The sequence below is a fragment of the Panthera uncia genome (genome assembly GCF_023721935.1).
Source record: "Panthera uncia isolate 11264 chromosome B2 unlocalized genomic scaffold, Puncia_PCG_1.0 HiC_scaffold_24, whole genome shotgun sequence".
NCBI lineage: Eukaryota > Metazoa > Chordata > Mammalia > Carnivora > Felidae > Panthera > Panthera uncia.
Genome location: NW_026057580.1, coordinates 90467878 through 90495071, shown reverse-complemented (window position 1 = coordinate 90495071; position 27194 = coordinate 90467878). Strand labels below are relative to the sequence as shown.

General features: G+C 39.4%; 1 protein-coding gene across 2 annotated transcripts in view; it reads right to left on the bottom strand.

Moving 5' to 3' along the window:
* Positions 1-4536: 4536 nt before the first annotated feature.
* Positions 4537-27194, bottom strand: part of MYB (MYB proto-oncogene, transcription factor) — a 34654-nt gene continuing 11996 nt past the window's right edge. The window contains exons 8-16 of one of the 2 annotated variants that reach the window (XM_049654400.1): positions 26650-26753; positions 24860-25115; positions 23357-23719; positions 21688-21830; positions 20590-20704; positions 20372-20497; positions 19404-19514; positions 17354-17461; positions 4537-6388 (exon numbers count right to left, since the gene is read on the bottom strand). In XM_049654400.1, coding sequence (XP_049510357.1) covers positions 6272-6388; positions 17354-17461; positions 19404-19514; positions 20372-20497; positions 20590-20704; positions 21688-21830; positions 23357-23719; positions 24860-25115; positions 26650-26753 — 1443 coding nt within the window. In that variant the 3' untranslated portion in view covers positions 4537-6271. The remainder of the gene's footprint in view (positions 6389-17353; positions 17462-19403; positions 19515-20371; positions 20498-20589; positions 20705-21687; positions 21831-23356; positions 23720-24859; positions 25116-26649; positions 26754-27194) is intronic. The other variant, XM_049654401.1, reaches the window with a different exon arrangement.

Genomic DNA, 27194 nt, shown 5'->3' with positions numbered 1-27194 from the left:
CTACTTTCCACAACTCCTTGGAGCTCCCTTCTATTTGTTTGAATAAAGCCAATTAGATTTTTAAGCTTACTCAGTTGACTTTTTGGTCTTTAGAGGAAACCAGTGAGGAAGGAGGGAAACCGGGAGAGTGGTACCCTAGAGCCAAGAAAGGAAAGTGGCTCAAGAAAGTGGGAGTGTCAATTATGTAGAAGGCTGCCAATAGCTGAAGTAAAATGAGGCCTGTAAATGACCAAAGGCTTTGGAAACATGGAGGCCATTAGTGACACTGACAAGGGCAAACATGGTGGAATAGGGGCAAAGTTCATACGGTGTGGACCACTGGAGAAGACAACATGAGGAAGTGGTGCCCATGACCATAGAAGATCCCTGAAGTAGTTTTGCTGAGATGAAGAACAGATAAATGGGGCTGTATCATGGTGATATTACTGCTGGGAGATGTAGACCATGTTAATGTGATAAGAGTGATTCAGGAGAGAGGAAGACATTATGATATAGGAGAAAGATCCTATCTGCAGGATGAGGCCCTGGAGGGTACAAAGTAGAAGAATACAAGCTTGCAGAGGCCAAATGGAAGGGCTGGCCCCTGATTGCAGCTGGGAGTGCTCATCCATGTTAAGGCGGAAGGAAAGGACTTTGGCATGTGCTGGTCTGTGGACGGCTTTGATGTGGGGAGATGGGATGCTTCTCTTTTCTCGCTGATGTTCTGAGCTGAGAAAAAGACTTTACCAGAGAATATCCTCAGGTAGTAGAATTGCCTGAGTCCCCTTTTGCAGTTTGCCATCATGAATTTAAAGTAAGACAAGTCATTTTATTTGGGTCTTTTTCCTCCAGGAAATTTCAGATGCTACCTTCACCTTGACGCCCCAATTCCTACCCTGCTTTATCTCGGTGTTATCAGTCCTGCTCGATGGCAGTTCTGTGGGAAGCTGTGCTGCTCCTCCAAGTCTAGATTTAGTGCTCTCTTGTCTCTTTTACTCTTGTTACAACCCCACCGTAATTATCCACTGACTCCTGTCTCCCTCCAGAATGTAAGCTCCCGTTGTCCAGGGATTTTCAGCTATGTTCTGAACTCTAACCCCAACTCAAATACGCAATAGGTACTAACTGAATAAATATGGTCTATACGGCAAATATCAATCTCCCCAATTTCCACGTCAGCAGCAAGAATATTTACATTAAATGTCAATTAAAAAGAATTCTTGCCTATTTATTACCAAAGTACAGTTTCCTTAAAATGTATAGTTCAGTTTCATCTTGCTGCAGTTCCCAAAGTCACTACATATAGTTATATATAAGGCAACTTTATTTTTAAAAAGGGATTTGCATTTTATTTTTTTAAAGATTTTATTTTGGGGGCGCCTGGGTGGCTCAGTCAGTTAAGGGTCTGACTTCAGCTTGGGTCATGATCTCACGGCTCATGAGTTAGAGCCCTGTATTGGGCTCTGTGCTGACAGCTCGGAGCCTGGAGCCTGCTTCATATTCTGTCTCTCCCTCTCTCCCTCTCTCTCTGTCCCTCCCCAGCTCATGCTCAGTCGCTCTCTGTCTCTCAAAAATAAATAAACATTAAAAAAATTTGAAAAAATGCCTTTATTTTTAAGTAATCCATATACCCAACATGGGGCTTGAACTCACAACCCTGAGATCAAGAGTTGCATGCTCTACTGACTGAGCCAGCCAGGTGCCCCTAAAAAGAGCTTTGCATTTAGCTGACTTCCTTTTAACTCTGCTTTCTAAAAAATGGAGAATAAGGGGGAAAATTATAATGGCAAAGGTTAGAGAAAAAAAAAACAAACAAGCAACAAACGTGTATTTTAAGTGCAGTGTAAGAGACCTACACATCATATTTTATCTATTGGTTTTCTTTTTCAGATTAGAAACAAACAAGTTTGAGGAAAAATATGCCCCCATATTTCCCACAAACATTTGTACAGGAAGGGGAAACATATCTTTAGTGGCATCTCAGAATGGTTAGGAATATTTTGAGAGGATATAACTTAGATTTAAAGTTAGTTTTAATATGAAGACTAGATTTAACACAATCAGAGACATGGGCCTCAGTGGTTTTCCCTTCTCCGTTGCTAGGTAATCGACATGTTTTTTTCTCTGATTGATCATAAGTCATCACAGTGACTTCCCCAATCATTAGGCACTGCAACATTTTACAAAGATGCAAGAACGCATTTACTCTGTCATGCAATAATCTTCGTAATACCTAACAACATTGAGATGTATCAGTTGGTGCACTAATTATTAACACAAGAAAGTCCTATATAAGTAAAACATACAATGAATAATATGAAGCTTGGGGTGATAAAGTAAAACTTACATAAAGTCATAGAGCTGATAAAAGGCAGAGTCTGAATTCAATTCAGATCAGTTGGTTGGCCTCTAAGTGTGACAAACAGGGGAAGCCCCTTAGGATGTCTAAGTTCCCTTCCAGTTCTAGTATTTTACAATTTCTAAAGAAACAAAGAAAATTTTCCCTGCACTTCTGTCTCATCTTGAACGATTAATCCCATTATCAGCTGGGAGACAAATCAGAATTTTCTCAGCATCTCTCCTGTTCTCCAGATGTACACATGTGGACACAAGCTTTACACACAAGAACTCAAAAGAACAACCTTTCCTTTGAGTAGTAAGAAATGTTATTTCCATATATTTTACTGCCTGAATCTCTGCTTTAGAAAGGAGAATGATTAAAAACAAAAAGCCAGGACAAATGTCTTAGAGATGCTGATGAAATGGGTGTTATACGAGCGTATTTGTACATAAAACCTAAATCTGCACTATTTTTCGTTAGTTCAAGTTTTTAGTTTCTAGTTACTAGGTCATGTACTTGTCGGAAAGGTAAAAAATTTTTTTTTAATGTTTATTTATTTTAGAGACAGACGGAGCACAAGCAGGGGAAGGGCAGAGAGAGAGAGAGGGAGACGGAACCTGAAACAGGCTCCAGGCTCTGAGCTGTCAGCACAGAGCTCGACACAGGGCTCGAACCCACGAATCATGAGATCAGGACCTGAGCCAAGGTTGAACCGACTGAGCTACCCAGGTGCCCCTCAGAATGGTAAATATTTGTTTCAGTTCTGCATAATGCTGATTTCACTCTTGCCATTAATTTAATAGTTACAATATGACCTCTGCATTTAACTCTGTAATCAGCAATGCACATCACCAGTCAGATGAACATTTGACACACTAGATGGCATGCATTACTTAATTACAGAAAGCATATGTAACAACAAATATTTGTATAGCGTGTTACTCAACAAGACTTCATTGTAGGAATGAACTCATCTCACAGGTGAATCAAAGAGTCTCAGAAAGGTCAGTGACCTGTCCAACTTTGAACTGCCAGTAAGGGGCAGAGTAGCACTTGGAACATACTCGGAGAGTTCATGAATATAAAAACACTGTGTTAGGGATGATGTGTTATTACCTCTCGGAAAGACAAAGGGGGCGCCTGGCTGGGTCAGTTAAGCCTAAGCACCTGATTTCAAGTCAGGTCAGGATCTCATGTTCTTTTCTTTTTTTTTTTTTTAATTTTTTTTTTTTAACGTTTTTATTTTTGAGACAGAGAGAGACAAAGCATGAACGGGGGAGGGTCAGAGAGAGGAGGACACAGAATCCGAAACAGGCTCCAGGCTCTGAGCTGTCAGCACAGAGCCCGACGCGGGGCTTGAACTCACGGACCGCGAGATCATGACCTGAGCCGAAGTCGGCCGCTTAACCGACTGAGCCACCCAGGCGCCCCAGGATCTCATGTTCTTGAGTTCGAGCCCCGCGTCCGGCTTGCTGCTGTCAGTGCAGAGCCCACTTTGGCTCCTCTGTCCCTCGCTCTCTGCCCCTCCCCCGCTTGCATGCCCTTTCTCTCAAAAATATTTACTTTTTTAATTTTTTAAATTAAAAAATGTTTTTTAAATGTTTATTCGTTTAAACATTTAAACCGAGAGAGAGCGCGTGCATGAATGGGGGAGGGGCAGAGAAAGAGGGAAATACAGAATCTGAAGCAGGCTCCCCAGAATCTGAAGCAGCACAGAGCCTGATTCAGGACTTGAACTCATGGACCACAAGATCATGACCTGAGCCGAAGTCGGATGTTCCACTGACTTAGCCACCCAGGCGCCTTCCCAAAAAATAAACATTAAAAAAAAAGACAATTGGAGAATACTAAACAGTCTTTTTACTCTTTCTTTTTTTTCCTAAATAGTCCTAAAGACTGGTATTGGGATAATAAATCCTTGGCTCTAGAACACCAAGTGCATCGTGCAGGTGAGAATGCAAAGTCTAAGTTGGACAAGAGTGACTAGAGGAAATTGTAAGACGTCCAGGTGAGAGGGCTATTGTAGCACAGGAAAAAGAAGGGTGAGCAGAGAGGGAGGCCAGCAGAGGTTCATCTGTAACACAGGGAGGTGAAACGAATGGGTGACTCGGCTGGAATGCCCTACCCTTGCCCCAGCAGGTCAATGTTCTCAGGCTCTGTCCTCAGAGGCTGACTGACCTTACATCCAAGTGCTCCCTTGCCTTCTAGCTTCTGGCTGGTTCTGTGAACGAGGACCCTTGACAGAGATGGAAGGGATGGAAGGAAAGTCAAGCATTGCCCTCGGGACTCTCCCTGTGAGGTCTTCAAAGGTCATGACTCTTCTCTAGGGCTCCTGCCTTCCATGACTGCCCCTCTCCAGGTGACAGTGTCCTTCAGGCCTCTACCCACCCAGGTGCATGCACCAACCCCGTGGTCGTCCTATCCCCACCCACATCTGTGGTATCAGTCCTCATTATCCCAGTGCACATGCTGCTGGAACCCTAATACATTCTGCAAGACTCCTCCCAGCTGTCACTCTGCACGTGATGATTTTCTAAACTACTGAACTTGGTTTGCTTGTTCTTCTTTCTTGGCTTCTTCACATGAGGTTCAGATGGTGCACAAATTATTAACCTAAGAAAGTGCTTCGGGTTCACTCCATTTCCTTAAAAGTATAACTGTCCACAATCACAAGAGAGAAGCCAGAAGTAAGTAAAATAAGGGCACAGCTTTATTTCTCTACAAGGCAGTAAGTACACTGTCATATCAAAGTTCAGTGCCGGCCATCTTGCACCAAATGTTCTTAAGGCAGCAACTGGCTATAGACCCCAGGCTCTCGACCCCAGCTGCGAACACAGGTTCTGTGCGGCAGTTCTGAGACCTTACACTTGGAAACCATGGGGGACGCTGATCAAACACATAACCCCTGAATTAAAGAACAGTTAGGCTGAACTCAAAACAAAACACAGAACATCAACAACACAGATCTCCCAAAAAAGAAGTAAAGAAGTGCAATGCGAGTTCTTCTAAACCAACAATAACCAAAAAAATAAAAAATAAAAAAAAAACAAAAAACCAAAAAAAAAAAAAAAAAAAACCAATGACATCAACAAATGCAAAATCTCCCAAACCAGTTTTCCAAGGTATTACAAAAGGGAAAAAAAAGTACATATATATATATATAAAAAAATTAACAAGTCTGAAATACTAGTGCATAGTCAATTACCTAACACCAGGTTTCTTTTCTTTCCGTCCAAAGCTCTACTGCCCCTCTGATACTAGCAGCACGTCTACAGGCTAAGACCATAGCAGCAAAACACATTTTTCATTTGGCATTTACAAAATTAAATTACTGAATAAAAATATAATTTTTTATAAAACTATTTCACACAGTAATAATTTTTAAAGCAAGCTGACAACAACAACAACAAGAACTCATAAAATGGTTTAGTACAATAAATGTACCTCCAATGTTATTAACCATAAATGAGCATTTACAATCTTGATTAATAATCCCATGGTATTAAGTCAACATTTATAGTAATGCATTGTGTTTAGTGATTGAGAAAAGTGAAATATTGGAGTACCTTTTTTTTGTGTAAAAATTTCAACAACCCCATCACAGGAAAAAAATACTGGTCTGTGGGATCCTCTAAAATACAGATAAATCATTTTATGTTTAAAAAAATCTGCATTAAGATATTAACAACTGACTACAATTCATTACCTAATAATTTAGGTAAGACTGTTATTTATTTATTTATTTATTTATTTAAAAAATTCCTTTTAGTTGGGTGAAATCCCATAAGATTTCATCCACCTAAATGCACTTGGTGCTGCTCTCAACTGTTGTACCACAACAAAAATAGGTTCTTCTCCCATTCATGAAAAGTTTCATGTGAAGGAATGATATATCATCCCAAGTCAACTTTTGAAGTGTTCTGAAAACCATAATGCTTGTCTGGAAACGTCTCACATGACCAGAGTCCGGGTTGAGAAGGCATTCACATATTTACGAGCTTGACCAGAAGCCGTCATCTGATCTTCTGTCTTTCCACAGGATGCGGTCTCCCAGGCACCGCTACAAGGCTAATGGGGGAAAAAGAGGGCAATGGCAAGGTCAGACAGGAAACCCATACTTGAGCCCACAAAGGATTCCCGATCCCAGCAGAACCAGCGTAGAGAATTCTGACCTCGGGATGGCAAGAGCAGTTACCAGGGAGCCTTTGTCAGATAAAATCTTAACCCTCTGCCCCCCAGCATTCGGACGTGCTATTAAGGGCCAGATATCATTTATTGCTAAGAGAAAACCCCACTTCAAACGATACCATAATCTACGGCTGCACACTTCCCACTTTTGTCTCTTGGGCGATTTTACAACGCTGGAGACAGAAAGGAGCATAATTCCCCCAGGTACCTAATGTGTCTCATGAAGCAAACTGGTGAGTGCTTCAGTCCTCTGAGTGAAGAAGCTCCTGGAGGTGCTGGAATCAATTAACACCTACTAAACATGGTATCTATTTTGTAGATACCAATTAAGTATCAATTAATTTAGAAATATCTGTTCACCAGGATAGACACACTGGAAGATACAGATGGAACTAGTATCTAATAGGCAGCCAGTGTTTGGCACTTCACGGTCATGATCTCATTTACACGGCACCACCCCCCTGAGGGGGAGGTACGTTCTGTCTTCAGTCAGGCAGGAAATGGAAACCCAGGGTGGAGATAACCCTCCAAAGCCTCACTGAGGGTGAGGAGTGGAGAGGCTCTGCACCCAGGTTTGTCTTCTGCACAGTCCTGGCTCTTGCCTTCCCTCCATACTGCTTCCCACTGAAATATGTGCTATTTATGCTCTACGTAGTTCCCAAAAGGATTTAGAATAATTACAATATAAATATAAGATAACAGGATTTAAACAGTGGGCAAGGCAGGGTCACAGGGAAACGGGGAAAAAATAAATAACACGATGATCTGGGTGAGATTTGTACGTAAAACACTTGTCATGAAGTACAGTGCACCAGCTGGGTGTAAGCCTCAAGCTGGTCTCTGAGCTGTCCAGCCGTCAACGCAGAGGTAAACAGAAACTCAAGCAGATGTAAGATTTGGGGTCCCTAAGCTCAAAACTAAACCAGCGGTTTAGTCAAAGCGCAACTATTCCCGGAATTGACATCTAAGAGCGATTCTTCCATGGGACAAAAGAAGACAGGAAAGGCCTCTCTGCTCTCTAGAGTGTCCTTTAGGGGACAGAGTGAACAGATGTGGAACAGGAGGAGTAGTAATGGGCAGGGTAAGACGTTGGTGGTGCCCTGCCCAGGTGAAGAGAGGGTGGCACCACGAGGAATTGCCTGGGAAATGGCAAGAAAAGGCAGATTCATTTATTCATGTTTTAAAGTTTATTTATTTATTTTGAGCGAGCGAGAGAGAGAATGCCAGCTGGGGAAGGACAGAGAGAGAGGGAAAGAGAGAATCCCAAGCAGGCTCCGTGCTGTCAGCGCAGAGCCTGACGTGGGGCTCGATCCCAGGAACCTTGAGATCACGACCTGAGCTCAGATCAAGAGTCGGATGCTTAACCGACTGAGTCACCCAGGCGCCCCGAGAAAAGGCGGATTTATATGGAGCAGTGAGAAAGAAGGAGTGTACCTGGGTGGAGAGAGAGCACAAAAGAACCAGGAAGCTGCAATTTGTACCTTGCTTGTGGGAGGGACCACGAGACAGAAAGAGATATAGTGGGTCAAGTGCAACATTTAGCAAGTGCCACCCATGCTGCCCAGTGTCTCACAGGTTTTGTCTCATTTAATTCTTACACAAAATACCTGGGGCACAGGTGGGAGTCAGTGCACCTGTTCTACACACTGGCCAATTTTAAAGGAAGAGAGAATTTAGGCAACATCCTCAAGGACACCCAGCTAAGAAGTGATGAAGCAAATCCCTACTGAGGGTAAGATGCTGCTTCCATTAGCATCCTCCACAGTGGAAAACAGTGGTGGCGGCTCAGTGGACTTGGGATTGCAGGAAGAAGCATTTAGATGGGCAGGGGGAGTCCAAGTCATCAGACTTTGTAGCAAACAGGAGTAATTCTGAATGAATGTGGTATTTGTCTGGTGATGGGGTTTCCCAGCCTAGTGGCTGGAACAAAGTTGCAGTGACATAAGGCTTACGGTGCCACGTTTCTAAATTGTGAGCTTTCAGAGGACGCAAACCGGCTTTCCCGGCTTCTGCCCAGTCTACCATGCTGTCTCACCACCAAGGCAAAGTTGTCCAAGTTTACATATGTTTGCTCTGAAGGCTCAGAGGTTCAACACATAACTTGAAATACTACATAGCAAGATGGATTATTATAATATTTTCCTGGAGCTGTGTATCACAAAGATGACAGGTGTTTTTTTGGAGCAGACTTCTGCCACTGGGTCACATTTAATCTTTTCCTAGACAAAATCACCAGGGTCTTTGAAATAGTTCTGAATAAATGATGTTTCTCTAGGTTCAAGCAAGTGGACTAAAGGTCCATATTTCTCTAGTGTATATCTGCCCATACAGAGTTCATATTTCAGTTGAGTTGGCTGCCTACGTGTTTTTGCTAAATTTTCGGTGCAGCACTGAAACACCCAATTGACACATGACACCCAATTAAAAAAAGGAAAACGCTGATGCTACCGTTTCAATTACTGAGCTTGCATCTGGAGTCACTGTCGCAGTGTGACATATCACTACTCAAGAGTGAACAGGTAAATATGGCAGATGTCTCCATGAAGTACTGTGCAGTGCTCAGAACCGATGATGCACACAGAACAAAGTGCATGGATCTAAAAAAACAGGTGAGTAAAGGGGCGCCTGGGTGGCTCAGTCGGTTGAGCATCCAACTCTTGATTTCAGCTCGGGTCGTGATCCCAGGGTTGTGAGATCAAGCTCTGTGTTGGGCCCCGTACTGAGCGTGGAGCCTGCTTGGGATTCTCTCTCTCCCTCTGCCCCTACCCCCCCACCTCAAGTAAAAAAAATAAATTAATTAAAAAACAAGTAAAGAAACAGCAGAAGGAAGTATCTTCATATACTAATATCTTATATGCAAATCCAAATTACATAAAGATACATACAAAACCCAAAAATACATATTTTGAGAGAACACATGCGAATGAATGGAGTGGAAAGGAGAATGTAAGTTGAGGTTGGAGATAAAAATGAGAAGAAAGGACAAACGTTTCTATTTTCCTCTGGTTAAGAATTCTTCTACTTTAGTGGTGCTTCAATTAATGCAAACTTAATTTTCGAAATGTGTAAATCAAGTATCTTAAAATACTATGTGAAAACAATCTCGTGTGAATACAATACCATGTCTCTTGGTAAAAGTCAAATTCTGATCCTTGGCCATACAGTACTTAAGTTAATGCAGGATTCCCAGAATCTGTTCAGGAGAACTGAATACTGAGTATTATCAGTTTCATATATTCTCAACTTGAAATTTGACTGTGTTCTTACTGGATGGCCCACATGGCCCACCACTTTATTCATGTTTGCCTCTTTCTCCAGGGCCAGATATTCAACACAAGATCAGTATTTTTTTTTAAATCATACATTTTTAATTAGTCTTTTGAGGAAACTTTTCAAACAGTCAACTTTTCCTAAGCCAAGAACGGATTTTTCCAAGAAACAAATCGAATTCCAGAAAATGGACCATCCCGGGGGCATATGCGCCTTGGAGCTCAGAGTCTCAGGAGGGCAAGCCCCTTGGAAGACCTGAACCTCCCAGCGTGGACAAATGCCAGGACCCAGTAGTCATTGTGTGCCAGCTCCTTTTCTGCACTCTCTGAGTACTCCTTGCAACAGTGAAGAAAAATCCAGTCAGAACAGACACAGACCTATACGGTGAGAGTTGAAGCAGAGCAGAAGGTCAAGGACTCAGGTATGAAAAGAAGTGTTCAGGTCCAACAGCTGAAATGACAGTGGCCTCCTCTTTTGCTATTTCCTTCTCTCTCCTTACCTTGAAACCCTGGGGCCATTGGCCAACTTTTCAAGCAGACAGAATAGTTTTGACAAAGGGGGATTAAATGTCTTTGTGCTAGAAGAATATTTTTTAATACTGTCATCTGTTATCTTTGTGCCTCTCTATTCCTTCCTAAATTTTAGTTTCATTTACACTAAAGAACTGATAAGAATTAAGGATTTCTGTCCATGAATTCTTATGTGAATGCAGACCTGTCACTCTACCCTAATTCATTTCAACATTAATAATCCTAGGGAACATTCTCCTCCTCTCACCTGACAGTCACCTTGTTTATCCTGTAATGTGCCTTTAATTGCTCCCGGGCAGAAGTGAACTGCAAACAGACTGTCAAAGCTTTAAAGGGGATATCCTGCTAGGGCACTTTAAACAAATACTGGGATCCTTTGTGGAAAACAGAAGAAATAAAATGAGTCAAGACCATGTCCACAGGTGGTGTTCTGTCAGAATTAGATTATCTTCACATTTTCATTTGGAATATAGTTGTTTTTTTTTTTAATCATGCTGAACAACTGCTGTTATTATTATATTATATTGCAGCTTCACACAATAGCTGCTCATGTCAAAAACCTTGGCAAGGTATGCATTTTACAATTTGCAGACCTAATAAAAAATTTGCATAAGTCATAAAAAATGATTTTGTCAAACCAAAGCAACTCGTGAGATGGCATTGGATTTTTCTTTTGGTCTGTTTTTAAATAATAAACAGATATGAATGGTGTCCCAAAGAATAAAGACAAAAATTATCTGATTATTCTATTTAACTCACCTGAAGAAAATGCTTACTCTGGACTAAAATTCTGAAAGTCAGAATTCATTCCCCAAAGAGCATCTTCTAAAGATGTATCAATTATAAGAGATAATGTAAAAATCTTGAAAGCTGCTGTATCTTAAAAGTCAGAGATAAACCTGAGAAGAAATGTAAGGCAAGGTCTATGGCTACCCAACTTTTCTCATGCACGACTGCTTCCCTATGTCTGCACAAAACAGTGGAATGCCCCCAATTTCGGGATTTTTAACTTGTCATAGAAAAGAGCCTTAAAAACTAGAGAATTAAAGGTCCAGACAGTGATTGGAGGTTACCCTATCCACCAGTGCCTCTACTGCCCACCCAAGCCTAAGTTAACTATTGCTAATGTGGACGGACTTTTCCCCAGTCCGGAGTTTGTCCTAGATGTCTCCGAGGGTCTCTTCATCTCACATGTTTACAGACTTTACACACAGCTTATGTCGCATAACCTAGGGTGTCACAATTTTTGGAGAAAATAGTTCTTTCCTTAGTGATACATTAGTTCAGACTATTAAGATTAAGACGAGTGCCAAATTTCTCTAAAGCAATTCTATCTTTGCTGTCCCATGGAAGAGTCAGTGTCATAGCGTTTTCCAAGGCGAACCAAACAAAAAATCTACATCTTGTAATGTCTGGGGCAGGGCACTCTGAATTTGACCTTGATATATTTTCTTCCCTCATTTGGCCTTTCCTATTACGACCCAAAAGCTGTACACAGCAAACTTGCTTAATTTATAACATATATTGAAAGCAGGTCGCTGAAATACTACCAACAGCTACGTGAATTCTTGCTGGGGCAGGTGGAAAAAAGTGGCCCAAAGGGAGAATCAAATGAGTCCAGGGGTATCCAGGAAAGCAGGTCAACAACAGCACACTACATTAAGAAATGCCCAGAAAGACAGATGTCACATGTAGACAGATGGTTTCCATGTCTGTTGACATGCCAACACAAGTAGCAGAAAAATAGAGAAAACCAATCAACCAGATGTTTCATCCCCATCAGAGATCTGACTACCTTTATTTCAGGCATCAGTTGAGTCAGCTATCTCTTTGGGTGACCCACTGACACACTTCTGTGAGAGTGGAACAAGGAATGAGAAAGAACGTGCTAGAGGAAATAGCACACCACAGGGCAAGAAGACTTGGCCAAAGATGAGGCCTCCTTTCTGAGAGACTGCGCACAGCTTTTGCCTAATAATAGATACCACCAATGTACATGGACAGCTGTGCTGCCATTTTGGAACCAATATTATATCCATTTCCACTTCCTACCAGCCTTGTATGATGACAGGAGGACATACTATACTACAGTCCTCAATTTATAGATGAGAACATGTTGTCCTGAAGAGGTCAATGAATTAAGATCATGCAATCTGAAAATGGTGGACTCTAGAGTAGAACCCAGATTTCTCTTGCCTGCGTGTTAGTTTATTGTGCTCTTCAGCAATGTGATCATACCAAAAGGGTTTGCCCTATTTAAAAAATTTTTTTCATTAACAATTCATATAAAGATAGGAGCAATCAAAACCACATGGAATTGAAAAAGTGAGTTTCGTTTGCTTGCAATATTTTAAGATTCTTTGATGTTGTGCAAATGTGTTTAAATAATAATAGCTTAAGAAATTCACTTAAATTAAACTCACTGTTTTACAAAAGTAAGGCCATGACAAGCCAAGTCAGGAAATTAAAATTTAAGGCTGTCATTCTGTGGTTACAAAAAAGAGGAAAGTGAGTGAGTAAAGAGAGCATATGAATACATCTTTTACACTCGGGTCTTAAATAGGAATAAAAGGAAATTATAATTTAAGAGAAAAATACAGAAGTTCAGTAGGCTTATAACTTAAGTACAGTTTCGAATCTGCCAATGGAAATGTCTACCTCAAGAAATGTTTATCAGCATAATGTATTTATTTCAAAATGGAAAGCAAATGGAAAGCATGCTGAAGAAAATAGCGCTTTTCTCCTTGCAGAGGAGGGAGCTTTGTGTGGGTGTGTGTGGATGTGTGCGTCTGCCTCAGGCTCTCTCAGGGTAACTTCAGAATCGTGTTCCACCATGAATCTCTTTCCTGTCCCAAACTGCAAGTTTTCTAAGCTGGATTTTATTTCCCTAAACTTGATAATCTGATAATTTTCTAGACTCCATCCTCTACCCCTACACAACATAGGAAAAATGGTACAATGGCCCAATGTGAAAATCTCAACATATTTTGAGCTACATGAAAGACACAAATATCAAAAATGTCTCAGAACATTTTTATTATAAGAATCCCTGTTTACTGTTACAATTTAAAATTAAAGCACCTTTGAAACAAGAAGACATCCAACAATTATAAGATTGTGCAGCTGCTACAAATTCCTTTTGGAAAGAGATTAGCATAAATCATTTTAAAAACAAATAGAACATTATTTGTGCATAATGGCTAATATAGCCTCTATGTAAGCCTTATAATTTAACTGTAACTCAGAGTTCTGAGTTACTAAAATTCATTATTTCTCAAAGAAAACCCACATAACACATGGATATATTTAGCACCCTGATTTTGGTCTCTATGTACCATTTCCCACGGAAAGGATCAGAACTCTTTGGGGAAATGGTTAATTCCAGGAAAAGAGGAAGGAAATGTGCCTATTAAGTAAAAACAGAATAAATTAAATAAAATGGAAAATTCTGGCTATCACATTGGACAGGAGCATACTGGGCATTTAAATCACTGCAGAAGTTCTATTGGACAGCATTGGTCTGAGATTAAAAGAGATTTAAGAGACAAAAAGCAATGTGAATGGGGCGCCTGGGTGGGGTCAGTTATTAAGTGTCCAAGTCTTGATTTTGGCTCAGGTCATGATCTCACGGTTTGGGAGACTGAGCTGACAGCATGCAGTCTGCTTGGGATTCTCTCTTCCTCTCTCTCTCTGCCCTCTCTCCCCCCAGAATAAATAGACATTTTTAAAAATGCAATATGTGAAATTGTTTCAATCTGACCAAATAATAAAAGGATTCTTTTTTGAATTAATGGGGAAACTTAAATACAGACTGAGAATTAGAATATTAAAGAATTATTATAAATAACAATGTGTGATGACAGTTATCTATGAAAACAACCTTATTTTTGGAGATACATCTGGAAGTACATATGTGAATAAATGTCATACTGTCTGGAATTTTAACATGCCTCATAAAAATAGATGAAGTAAATACGGCAAAATGTAAATAATTGTTAAATATAAATCACAGAATATTTTCTATACTTCCATGTATGTTTGAAATTTGTCAAAATAAAATGCCAATTCATAGCTTCTTGCATTTGTAGTTTTAAAATATTAAATGTAATTTACACATATTTATGTATAAGCATGTGCATTTCTATGTACATCAGAAGCTAGAATTGTGCAGCTCCAGTATATTGGCCTCAAAAATAGTAATTGCTCTGTCTAAAGCGTGATTGTCATAATTAAGCCAGGGATGATTAACACTGAAATGACAGAACACAGAATTACTAGTCTTCAATAAACTGTTCTTATACCTAAGTTATTTAGACTATTGGATGGATAGACAATCCAACTGCCCTGTACAAGTGGCAGATATTTTATATTTTAGAAGTATCAAATTTTGGGCGCACCTGAGTGGCTCAGTCAGTTAAATGTTCAACTCCTGATTTCAGCTCAGGTCGTGATCTCATAGTTCATGAGTTTGAGCCCCAGGTTGGGCTCTGTGCTGACAGTGCAGAGCCTGCTTGGGATTTTCTCTTTCTCTCTCTCTCTCTCTCTCTCTCTGCCCTGTCCCGTCCCTACTCTCTAAATAAATAAATAAATAAACATTAAAAAAAAGAAGTATCAAAATTTAAAAATATTTTATGAATCATATTTAGTTGTTTTAATTAAAAGCACTATGATAAAAATATCTAGAATGGCTAAAATCCCATTCAACATTTGATTTAAGTACGAAGTACAAAAGTGATAGGTTACTTAAGTACTCTTAAGTTGAATAGCCAGATCATGTAAGAAATGCATCTGTTCAATAATACTGTTCATGAGAGTATGAGAAATTTCATGAGAAATGAGAAATCTGCCTGATTAGGTCAAATTGAATTACCAATGGAAATATATGATAAAGCAAAACTTCTAAACAAAACAAATCACATAAAAACCTATGTAAATATTGTTGAATCAGGATTATATGAAATATAAACAACATCTGTTTAAATATTTAGATTCACTTGATCAATTTTCCAATATTTACCACAGAATTTAAAACATTTTAGAAATCACATACTTCTATGACCTAAGAAGCTAGATCTCCATGACACAAAACAATGGAAATATGTGGTGTGTGTGTACTATTAACTCATTTAATGAGGATTTCTTAAAATGAATTAGTTATCTATTGTAGCAGATTAGTAAGATATATTTAAGCAGTGTAAATCAATAAGCCCTATAGTACAGACAGAAGCACTGACTCTAAAATTAATTTTTGGATCTCAATTATTCCATTTAATGGAATTGACGAGTCTTGCCTTCACAGCATGATGTATGTGAATGGCTTAATCCCAATATACAGATATTAGCAATCTGTAGAGTACCAAATATGACTCCTTTATATGGTAGAAAATATAGATTAATAAAACAGGGCTACTACTTAATTTTGAGTTTCAAAGATAACTACTATTTCCATTAAGTAATATATAAATATGCTGAGAATAAAGTTCCATACTGATCATTTTTATGAAATGCAATAGCACTAAGAACTTTAAGATAAAAAATTAGACAACTTACATAGGTTGAATCCCAAACTAGGTTATAAAATATATGTAAGGTTTACTCTAGCTTACTGTACTAACAGCAATAATCAAATTCTGTGTTCTGGAAACCAAGGGCCAAGTTTTTAGGAAAGGAAGAAGGAAAGAAAAACAAAGAAAGCATGGCCTTTTTGGAGCCAGGATCAATGCAAGGTAAAATTTTGAAGGAGCTGACCCTTGCCTTGACATGCTTCTAATCTGCTTTCTGTGTCTCCCTTCGACCTTGGTGGAATTCATTCTCTTCCTCCTGTTCCAATTCTTGGTGATACTCTGAGTCTTTCCACAGGTGGCCTACCCAACCCTGACTAACTCAAGAGCACTCCAGAATCCCCCACCTTAGGCACTGGCTTTCCCTCTTCTGTGTCCTACACTCCAGTCAACCATCACCTCTCACCAAAGTAGCTGGACCAGATAGAAGCAACAGGAAAGCAACCGCATTGAATTAAGAAACAAGATGTGCCTGCCTATAGCCCTTCCAGCTACATTTGCATTAGTTAAAAACTATAATGCCAGATATCAAAAATACTTAAAATGGGGAAGTTTTAAGATTCTCACAATTTGCAGAGAGAAAGCCTGCCACAATGATGGGGAAGCCCTTAAAAAAGAAAAGAAAAAGAAAAAAACAGAAAAGAAAAGAGAGCAAGTTCTCAAAGCAAGCCAACCTAGTTCAGTGCCTTTAACTCTTAGTACAAACAGCACTTTCCCCTTCAGACTCCAGGTTCTCTTTATGCTCCAGGGTTTATGAAGTTTCTCTGGGTGTAGCTCAAAGGGGTGGTGGGGGAAGTGAGCTCTGCAGGTGGCTGGATATCGGGCTATTTAATGTTGGGAACCGCTTTAAATAATTTAGGGGAGTAAATTTGCATTCTTATTTACATTTGGCTCAGGATTAATCTGGAATTTGCTGTATTTCATCAACATACACATACTTCAGAGTTACAAGGGAAATCTCTTTTGATATTAAAACCCAGCAGCAGATGGTCAACTGCAGATTAGCCACACAACACTGGCAGCTGACTTTCTTATTCTGATAGTCAAATATATTGTAATTCTTTTCCAACCAGCTAATTTCAAACTTCATCCAAAATTCGAACAGTGCCTGAGTTTTGATGGCTTACTAATTGAGTGTAAAAAATAAAAAGTTGGAAATAAAAAGAAAACTATACCAATAAACTTTGTATAAACTATTTAAGAGAGAAGAGAGAAATATTGACCGACATGTAACCCATGATCTCGCCCTCAGTCACAGTAAGAAATGTGTCACTTCATCATGCTTTGGAAACCTGCTCTAATAAAATGTTCTAGTATGTCTCAGATGACTGGCAACAGGGAATTTTAGGAGATTTTTAGACATCAAGAGTTGTTTAAAAGCTATATCTATATCTGTATCTAAAGTCTTAAAAAAAAAAAAACCCTCAAGATGACAGTGTTTCAGTGAATGGCTTTTAAGACACCAATGTTGGAATAGTAATTACCTGCAAGGGACTCGCCAGGGACCTGTTTTTAGGTACTGTAAATGCTTTGAGAACATTGTCTTCGTCTTCTGATACTGGCGTCATTAAAACGGAACTTGTAAGAATATTCTAAAGGGAAAGAACAATTTGAAATTTAAATGAGAGTGGAGAATATGAGAGGCGACACATTCCGACACCATAGGCAGGAGATTATTATGAAGTGATACGTATGAGCAGGAACAAAGGCAGGGATCTGCCAGAAATTCTCTTCTCACCGAGCTCCGAGAAGGCCTTAGCTAGTACTCACCCTAATCCCATCGTGGCACACACCACTACAACAAAAAGCTTTGGGTCCTAATATAGTTCTAGGTGGGAGATGGGCACTCAGAAAATACCTGCTAAAGGAATCAGTAAATCCATACTTCTGAAAATGAAAGATCTACTAAGCTCTAGTTAGCTATTTATTTTATACATTGGTATGGAAATATTTTAGAGTTATCAATTAATGGCAGTATAGTATGATGGTTAAAAGTGTGGAGTTTAGGGGTGCCTGGGTGGCTCAGTCAGTTAAGCGTCTGACTCTTGGTTTCAGGTCGGGTCACAATCTCACAGTTTGTGAGTTTTACCCCTGCATTCGGCTCCTCCCTGGCAGTGCGAGGCCTACATTGGATCCTCTCTCCCCCTCTCTCTTCCCCTCCCCCACTCATGCACCTGCTCTCTTTTTTTCAAATAATTTTTTTTTAACTATGCAATTTAGAACTAGACTTTCTGAGTTCTAACTCTGAACCATCACTTATTAGCTATGTAGTCTTAAGTAAGTGACTAAGCCTTCCCGTGCCTGTTTCCCAGTTGGTATAATGGTAATGATAATGTTACCGACTTTGCAGGGCTGTTGTGGGGCTTAAATGAAGTAATGCATCTAAAGCGTTTAGAAGAGTACCTACCACTTAGTATATTCTGAATAAATATCAGCAATTGTTATTAGCTCTGATTCTCCATGAAGGACAGCCGTGCATTATTTAAAAATTTTTAAAAAGATTAACACACACAAAAAAATTACTTAGTGGTAACTAAGTGCTAAAAAGAAAGGAGCTCTCAAGCCACGACAAGACATGGAGGAAACTGCATATTACTAAATGAAAGAAGCCAATGTGAAAAGGCTCCACACTGTTTGATTTTAACTATATGAAGTCTTGGAAAAGGCAAGACTATAGAGATAGTAAAAAGATCAGTGGTTTCCAGGGGTTGGCGAGGGAGTGGGGGAGTGATGGAGGGATGAATACGTGGACCAGAGAAATTTTAGGCAGTGAAGCTACTCTGTACGAAACTATAATGGTGGATACATGGCATAAATTTGTCCGAACCCACAGAATGTAAAGCACCAACAGCAAACCCTAATATAAACTATGAACTTTGGGAGATAAAGGGTCAGCAGTGCTGGTTCATCAAGTGTAACAACGTACCACTCTAGCGGAGAATGTTGATAATGGAGAAGGTTATGCACGTGTGGGGACAGGGGTATGTGGAAAATCTCTGTATCTTCTGCTCAACTTTGCCATGAACCCAAAACTGTTCTAAAAGATAAAGTTTATCTTAAAAATGGTGGCAACCAAAGTAATGCAATAATAGGAACAATAAAAGGCATCTACTATAGATGCTGACGGGCATTATGTTAGATGCTGCACAAAACCAAACAGGAGACTACGTAACAAGGAGAAAATACTACATTTGGGAGACAGATAAACAAAGGAGAAGAAAATGCAAAGATTAACATTCTGTTTTCACGGAAATACATATCTTCACGCCACGGATTTTTTTAAGTGGCAAAGACTCTCAAATCATAAGAAAATAAATAATGAAAACAATCTGCGATGAAAAAGAATTTCCAACACAGAAACAAAATTTCTACATTCAACATTAATGATCATGAGGAATCATAAGGAAATAAACATGTAATGGAGAATGTTCAGAAATATGATGCATTAAATAGTGCTAAAACCACAGTAGCCTCACATGCCACATGGAGAATTCTGCGAGGCACCAACATCTCATAACGTGGGCGTGTACTTACTGGCACATCCACCACAGGCGATGCCTGTGTGAACAGCTGAGTGTTCAGACTCTCCCCTTCCCAGTGGTTGGAGCAGAAGAAGTTTCCTGCTTTATCCGTTGGAGATTCCACCTGAAAGCAAACAGGAAGTGCTTTGTTGTTTCTAGAACTAGAACTTCCCATGGAACGTTGGCACTCGTTGGTAAATTTCTGTAAGATGAGCAATATCTGAGGATCTAATGTGTAACATGGGAACTGTCATGGCTAATATTGTACTGTAGAACTGAAATTTGCTAAGAGAGCAGAAGTTAAAGATAAACTTGAGGTGATGGATATGTCCATTGACTCAGTGATCCTTCCACAATGTATACATATATCAAATCATCATGTTGTATACTTTAAATGTCTTACAATTTTGTCAATTATATCTCAATAAAGCTAAAAAAAAAAAAGAGTAAATTTCTGGCCAGTCTCTTAAATATTAATCCTAATATGAAAATAAATTCAAGAGGCACGGTATCTACCTGCTGGAAATGCTTCTTGCCACCAAGCTAAGACTTGGATCCCTGCAAGTTACAGCGTTTTTCTTTTATGCTGGAAGTTAGATACTATTGTTTTAATATAAATTTCAACTCTCCATGACATCTGAAAATTAAAAGTCGGTGTATTATTTATCTATCCATCTGTGTATCAGTGATAAAACAGTACAGTAAAAAGCTGCTTCCCTCTCTCTCCTTTATCCTCTCTAACATGTTTTCTGCTCACACATGAAGTAGATAGAAGTGGCTTGGCTTCCCAAATGAAAGGTTAGATGCCCACAGTCTAGCAGTACCTCTTAACCGCATCTTGCAGGCAAACCTTGTATGGAAAGCAGTGCTGCTACCCAGTACTGATGCCAGACGTATAAAGGAACGTTCCGTGCCCACAAGGAACAGACGGAGCAGGATTCGCATCTTGTTCCTTCTTGATCCCAAGGATCTCATGTTTACCTCTTGTTTGATCTTCTTCAGTAAAGGTGGCCCATTTTCTTGAAACTCAGCAACAATTCCAGATTCATCAGATTCCTGCTTGATCACATCCTGTAGGTCTTCTACTAGATGAGATGGTGTCTGAGGCTGCAAGGAAGAGCGGGTATGTTTGCATCAGAGGCAAATTTCTGTCTGTAATTAATACACCAGCTAACCTCAAGAACTTGGCTAAAACTTACTAGCATCTTCAGAGGACCATATTTAATTTCTTGAGCTGCAAGTGCATGTTTGAACGGTGTAGGAGTTCTTGGAGAGCTTTCTAGGATTGACCTTTTGATAGCTGGAGTTCTAAAACTTTAAAGGGAAAACAAGGGTTGGTTCAGTATGAAAGAACATATGCCTTTTTACATCATTCTACCTATTAAATATAATATTTTTATACTGAATAAGCCCTATAATTGATATGCAATTGGATATGTGAATTAATCATATGTGTACTGTTATCAAAAAGATAACATATACATCACATATTTCCAAATATTTAAAAGTATTATATTCCCAAGACTAAGAGCATTAAAATATTCTTCATCTTTCTTTAGTGGTTCTGAAGATACACAGAGTGCCTCCAGGTCTTTCTAATGGCCATAAACATGGTAAAGGTTTGATGTCATTTACAAATAAATTTTATCTATTCATTAAAACAGGCTCATCACAGAAGACATAGGAAACCACCTTTTAAAATGTACTTATTGTAACAGGAAATAGTAAGACTGAATTTTTTTATTGATGTTCTCTGCCATTTCTTTGAATTGGTTAAGCCCTTTATTGAACATGTGGGAGGCATCACTCCTTGGCTTCTGATCATATAATATCCCTGGGGATTTTAGAAGCAGTCCTACCAACAGATAAATTTCAAAAAGGAAACATAAGATTAAAAAAATATGAACTAAGTACAGAACCATACCACTGTTATTCTGAATTTTGTAATCAGAGAGCAAAGGAGGAAATCTTGTCTTCGGTGAAGAAAGAAAAGCCTTACTGAGCAAACAGAAAAACTGAACAGAAAAATTATATAAGGACTACCTCTGTATGTATAGAACATTTTGAAGTGAGCTACAAAAAGTAATCTAGTTTATCCTCTGACTCGCCACCTCTAGGTAGTTGTCACATGTCCAAGACAGATATATTCAATGTGGGAATATACATGATTATGTACATTACAGGTAGATCAGTAAAATTATGTACATGTAAATGGATCAGACATTGGGGACTGTATTCCATTAATTAAATATAGGTAAATAAGGGGAAATAATTTTATTCTTGAACCAAGGACTTACATAGTATTTTCCTTTTGAGTTTTCACAGTCTGGTCTCTATGAAATGGTGTTGTAACAGTCAATTTGTGACCATTGAGAGGGGTAGAAGTTAAAGAAGGCATTTCCAAGTCTAAGTTTTCATGGTTACCAGAAGTGTTTAAGAACTAAATATGGGAAGAAAGGGAAAAAAATTACTTAGATTAAACAGTGATTCTTTATTCAGCCCAACTTAAAAACCACACCATGAAAACTAGCAAGTATGTTTTACTGACCCACTATGTAAGATAATAAAGATGTTAACAAGCACATAGCATTGGACAGGGTATTGTTTTATTTCATTTGAGCACCCGAGGTTCAGAATGTAATTTCCAAGAAATAAAATCTAGAGTCATTGCTGAAAAACTTGCAAAATCCTAAGAAAAAATTTTCAATAAATGCCACTTGCCATTAAAGAGAATGAGATGCACTCTTTATTAAGATTATAAGCATTAAGGTGATTTTTTGGAAAGTAATTCTTATTTTTCTTTCATGCTATTTTTTCTCTTTAATGATCCATGAATTATTATAGAAGATTTGCATTATGTGGAAAATTCTTGGATAGTAAGCTGTGTTTCTCAGAACACCATCATTCTGGGAAAATAGCAGGTGTTCCTCAAAAAGTTCCAAGATACAATAAATTTGGGATACATACATATATCATAATCTCCTCCTGAAATTCATAATGCACACCAATTCATTAAAAATTCTGATTGGTCCTGCAGTAAAGAGACCAATTTTAACTCTGACTTAGTGTTTCCTAAACTTATATATTTCAATTTTTTCTGGACCATCTATTAAAGTCTTGTAGAACTAATATTCTTCAGAACACAATTTGGAAGATACAAGCAAAAAACAAGATAATTATTTTGGTGGGTGCTTCATTTGTTCATATTTAGAGCTCTCCTTAAAATAAATTCAACAGACATAACTGGAAAAATGTTTGAAAGTGCCAAATTAACTATTAACTTCAATTATTCTCATAATTAAGGAATACAAGTCTCTGATAAGAATTATAATTTCCATGCCTTAAAAAAAATTCTATGAAAGGATATTTATGGCAAATACTGGGTTGATAACATATTATGGCACAACTCAAAAAGCCAATGTTGAGAAATTAAAATTAAAACGAAAGTTGCTTTCCTTAAGCATTTGTTCCTTATGCTTTTCCAAAACTTTTCCACATAAGGATGGATTGGAACCTTTAAAGTTTCGGGTTGCAACTCAAACAAATGCTCTCCAAATATAGTTTGGTTCCCTCCTCCCCTGGGTCAGTGAATCACAAAGTAATAAGTGAACAAATAGGAAGAAAATCTACTAAAGTTTTTAAGGAGAGGGAAGGGAGGGGAGAAAAGGAAGGGACCGAAATGTTAAACTCTAGTGTTGAAGGAAATAAAAACGCGTCCCATGCAGCTAACCATGTTTCAAACCACCAAAAGAAAGAGCGAGAATTATGACAAAATGATCAGTCAGCCTACAGACAGCTCAAACTTTGGGAAGCAGTATGACTTAGCAACAGCTAGATTCAACGATGGAACGAGATCAGTGAGGGCAACAGTAATTAGTCATTTGTTCCAAAGGATTAGTTTCTAGATTATTAAGGCTTGAGTATCTGCTGAAAATTAGTAATAGCTGTGTAGAAATCATGCTCTACCTGTGAAGGGGAGAAGGGTAGGCTTTTGACAGGGGAACGCTTGGGAGTTGAGCTGCTGACGCCAGCAAATAGGAAGGAGCTAGAGCCTCCAGTGGCTAAGGGGCTTGCCTGGCCGCGCTTTTTTCGAAGGATGACCAGTGGAACTGTGCCGTGCCTCGAAGGAGGTAAGGGCTTGAGCGGGTCAAGTGAACCCTCACTCAACTTGAGAGCGTTCACCCTTGTGCTAGGCTCTCCTGCAGGTCTATTCAGACTGCCCTCTCTTTGCTGAAGCTTTAGGGCTCTGCCTGCATGATGTTGGCTAGGTGAAAACTCTGCTTCTTCAAAGAATTCAAAACTGCTGAGATCACACCATGATGAAGAATCCTGAAACAATGTGGGAGGCACAGAACTCTGAGACAGTGTGTGCATGATATGTGCCATCACCTGAAACACAGCACTGAGAAAGAACACCGAATGCAGAGAAGACACCTGGCCCTCTTGAGAAATAGCGTCGGGATTGACAACTGCTCCAGCACACCGCACGGCAGGTCTACCATGCGGCCTCCAGGCTGGTCCTACGTGTGTGCGGCGGGGACCTCCAGGTATTGTCATTTGCATGCAATCCGAAGCAAAGAGAAAACCTCTTCTAGATGGCACATTTTGGCAACGTTCATCCCGTTTGATAGATATGCAGGTAAGTGCTTTTTAACCAACTGGGCAACAAAGGAAATGAACTGAACATCTGCTTTTTAGGTGCTAACCTCACGTTTGTTTCACTGAAGATGGTTGATCTCAGTGAACCAGTTGGGGCTGGTAATCAATCATCAATGTTTTGTGAAGAGAGCCACGTACCGCCGATGAACTCGCTACCACTCAAATACACGGAACGACTGCTTAAAGGTCTAAGTAAACATAATTCTTAATGTGCGATCCAAAAGCAAAGCACGATTCTAGGGGCGCCTGGGTGGCTCATTCGGTTAAGCATCCGACTCTTGGTTTTGGCTCAGGTCATGATCTCATGGTTCGTGAGTTCAAGCCCTGCATCGGGTTCTGTGCTGACAGCATGGAGTCTGCTTGGGACTCTCTCTCTTCCTCTCTCTCTCTGCCCCTCCTCTGCTCTCTCTCTCTCTCTCTCTCAAAATAAACAAATCAACTTAAAAAAATTAGAAAACAAAACTTAAAAACAAAAGCAAAGCACAATTCTAAAGAAACACAAAAAAGTAACAAAGTAAATATGTTAAAAATAACTCAAACAGTACTCCATAACCCAAGATCTACTTATAGGTCATCAACTTTACTATTTTAAAAAGTATGCATTTTGAAGGAAATGCGTGAAAAGCCACCTTTTATCTGCATAGCCTATGAAATCAGATCTTTGAAAAAACAGACAGAAAGGCTAAAATCATACTTTTACATTCATACATGCTAATAACATGTTATTTGCCATAGAAAATGGTAATAATTTGAGAACTGGGTTTCCTAATTCCATCAAAAACATGCACTTGCCTTAACAATTCTACTTACAGAATCTATAAATTGAAGTGTTTCTGCAAATTCTAAGAGGTTCTTAACATTATCCAGAATGGTGCCTTGGTGGACGATCATGCACCTTGCTGGAGAGGCACTTTCTTCAGGTAGGGAGCCAGGATCCACAGGCAGAGAGGGAGTGGAGTGGTGTTCTTCCAAACAGGAAACAGGTGCACTGTCTCCATGAGGTCTGGTGTGGTCAGCGATGGTGGTGCTGTGCCACCCGGGGTAGCTGCATGTGTGGTTCTGTGTTTAAGGAGGGGGCGGGGGTGGGGGAATAAAGAAAGAGTAGGGAGAAGAAAGGGAGAAGGAACTTAGCAATGAAGTTGCACAAGGTATCAGATGCTGTTGGAGGAAAGATAAAAGTAGTTGCATCATCCAAAACTTGCGCCTATGAAACAGTCGTCAAGATGTTTCCTTTTATCGATGCAAGACCCTGCTTTTTAATAGTGGCATAGTCTGTCACCTATATGAACACCCTCACTGTCATCATTTTGCTAAAACTGCCAACAGAGAGACTGTGTCCTCAAGTGCCACTCTCCCATGGTCCATCTTAAAAGTCTAACATCATCTCCAAAAGGACCACACATGGTTGCTATGAACTAAGAATTGTCCTGTTCTCATTCTAACCTACAAAAAGGTCAGAGGACTCAAGAGTTAGAGTTGCTTCTCTCTGCATACGTTCTCATTGCTTCTATCCCTTTTTAATGTTACGGATTGCACTGATGCAGTGAAGGGCTGTCAAATCAACGTGGTTAGGAAAGCAGAAGGGCAAATTAACAGAAGTCTCCTTTCGGCATGACCATGCAACAAGAGAAATTGCAAAACATGAACTAGAGTTAAAAAGTGGTCGAACTAACATATGCACATAATCATCTTCTGATTTAACCCCAAAGACATGTATTCCTAAGAATACCCACTGGGTATCACATCTCTTTTATTCTCTTTGTTGCTGAACTAAATCTGTCACAAAGTACACGCTGATTTCTCAGTTTGCAGCCAATCACCAAAAAGATGTCAAAATTCAGTAATGGTCCACACGGCTTTCATGCGTGCAAACAGAAGAGAGCAGCCGTGTTATTGACAGAGAGAGGATGTGTATCTTTTTCACAGGTATATACTGAACATGCTTCAAATCATATGTGAAATTAGAAAGTATGAAAATGTAGGTTAAGAAAAATAATAAAAGAAAAAAATCAAATGAGTAGGTATCATACAGATACATAACTTTGTAAATAAAAGCAGATTTTCATTCATTTATATCTGTTAGTCTGTCTTTGAATTAGTAACAGTCCTGGAAAAACAGGAAGATTGATGGTGACAATCATAAGTGGATATTGTGTTTCTATTGCCACTCAAAAGGGCTACTTTTAATTTAGTCAACACACATGGTGATACATTTTATCATGACTGCATTTTATTACAAGCAACTTCTGTTCAAACAGTGTTAATGAATGGGCATTTAGGCAGCTCAGTGGTTAATCTCCGACTTCAGCTCAGGTCATGATCTAGTGGTTCGTGAGTTCCAGCCCCATGTTGGGTTCTGTGTTGACAACTCAGAACCTGGAGCCTGCTTCAGGTTCTGTGTCTCTTTCTTTCTCCCTGCCCCTCCTCCACTCACTCTGTCTCTCTCTCAAAAATAAATAAACATTAAAAATTTTTTTTGAAACACTATTAATGGATCTACAGTCTTGATTAGTGTAACACTCAGAAGAGAAGGGAAAAGAGACAGGAGGGCACCGGGGTGAAGCTCTCCCCACATTCAAGCACCTGGTTGCATTCTTACCGGTAGCGCCTGCTGTCCTTTGAGCTCATTCTCAGTCGACATTAGGAGCAATTCTAATTCTTTTATTCGCTTTTCTTTCTCAGGGTCTTCATCATTATAGTGTCTCTGAAATTAAAAGTAAAGGAAGAAAAACAGAGAAGGGCCTGATTGAAGCTACTGCAGATACAATGGCTATGGCCCGCAGTCATGAGGGGCCATACAGCCCAATGAGCCTCAGCGTGAGACTGGCACCAACGAAACGTGGCACAAAGCTCTGTGAGTGTCATTCCACACCTAAGGGAGCGATGTGAAATCTGAGGCTCAAGTGGGTGCTGACTGATGAGCTGGTTCAACTTATGACATCAGAGAATCAGAGAATTCCTGAGCAGGTTTAACTCTAGAAGCGAAGATTGGTAGCTTGCTGGCCAGAACTCTACCCACCCCTCTGCTACTCCCTTTTTTTTTTTTTTTTTTACATCAGTCAGTCAAGCGAAAATAAGTATTTACATGAAAGAAATAAAGCATGTCTTGAAAAAGTTGCTTTGAACAGCCAAAGGGTTTCTTTAC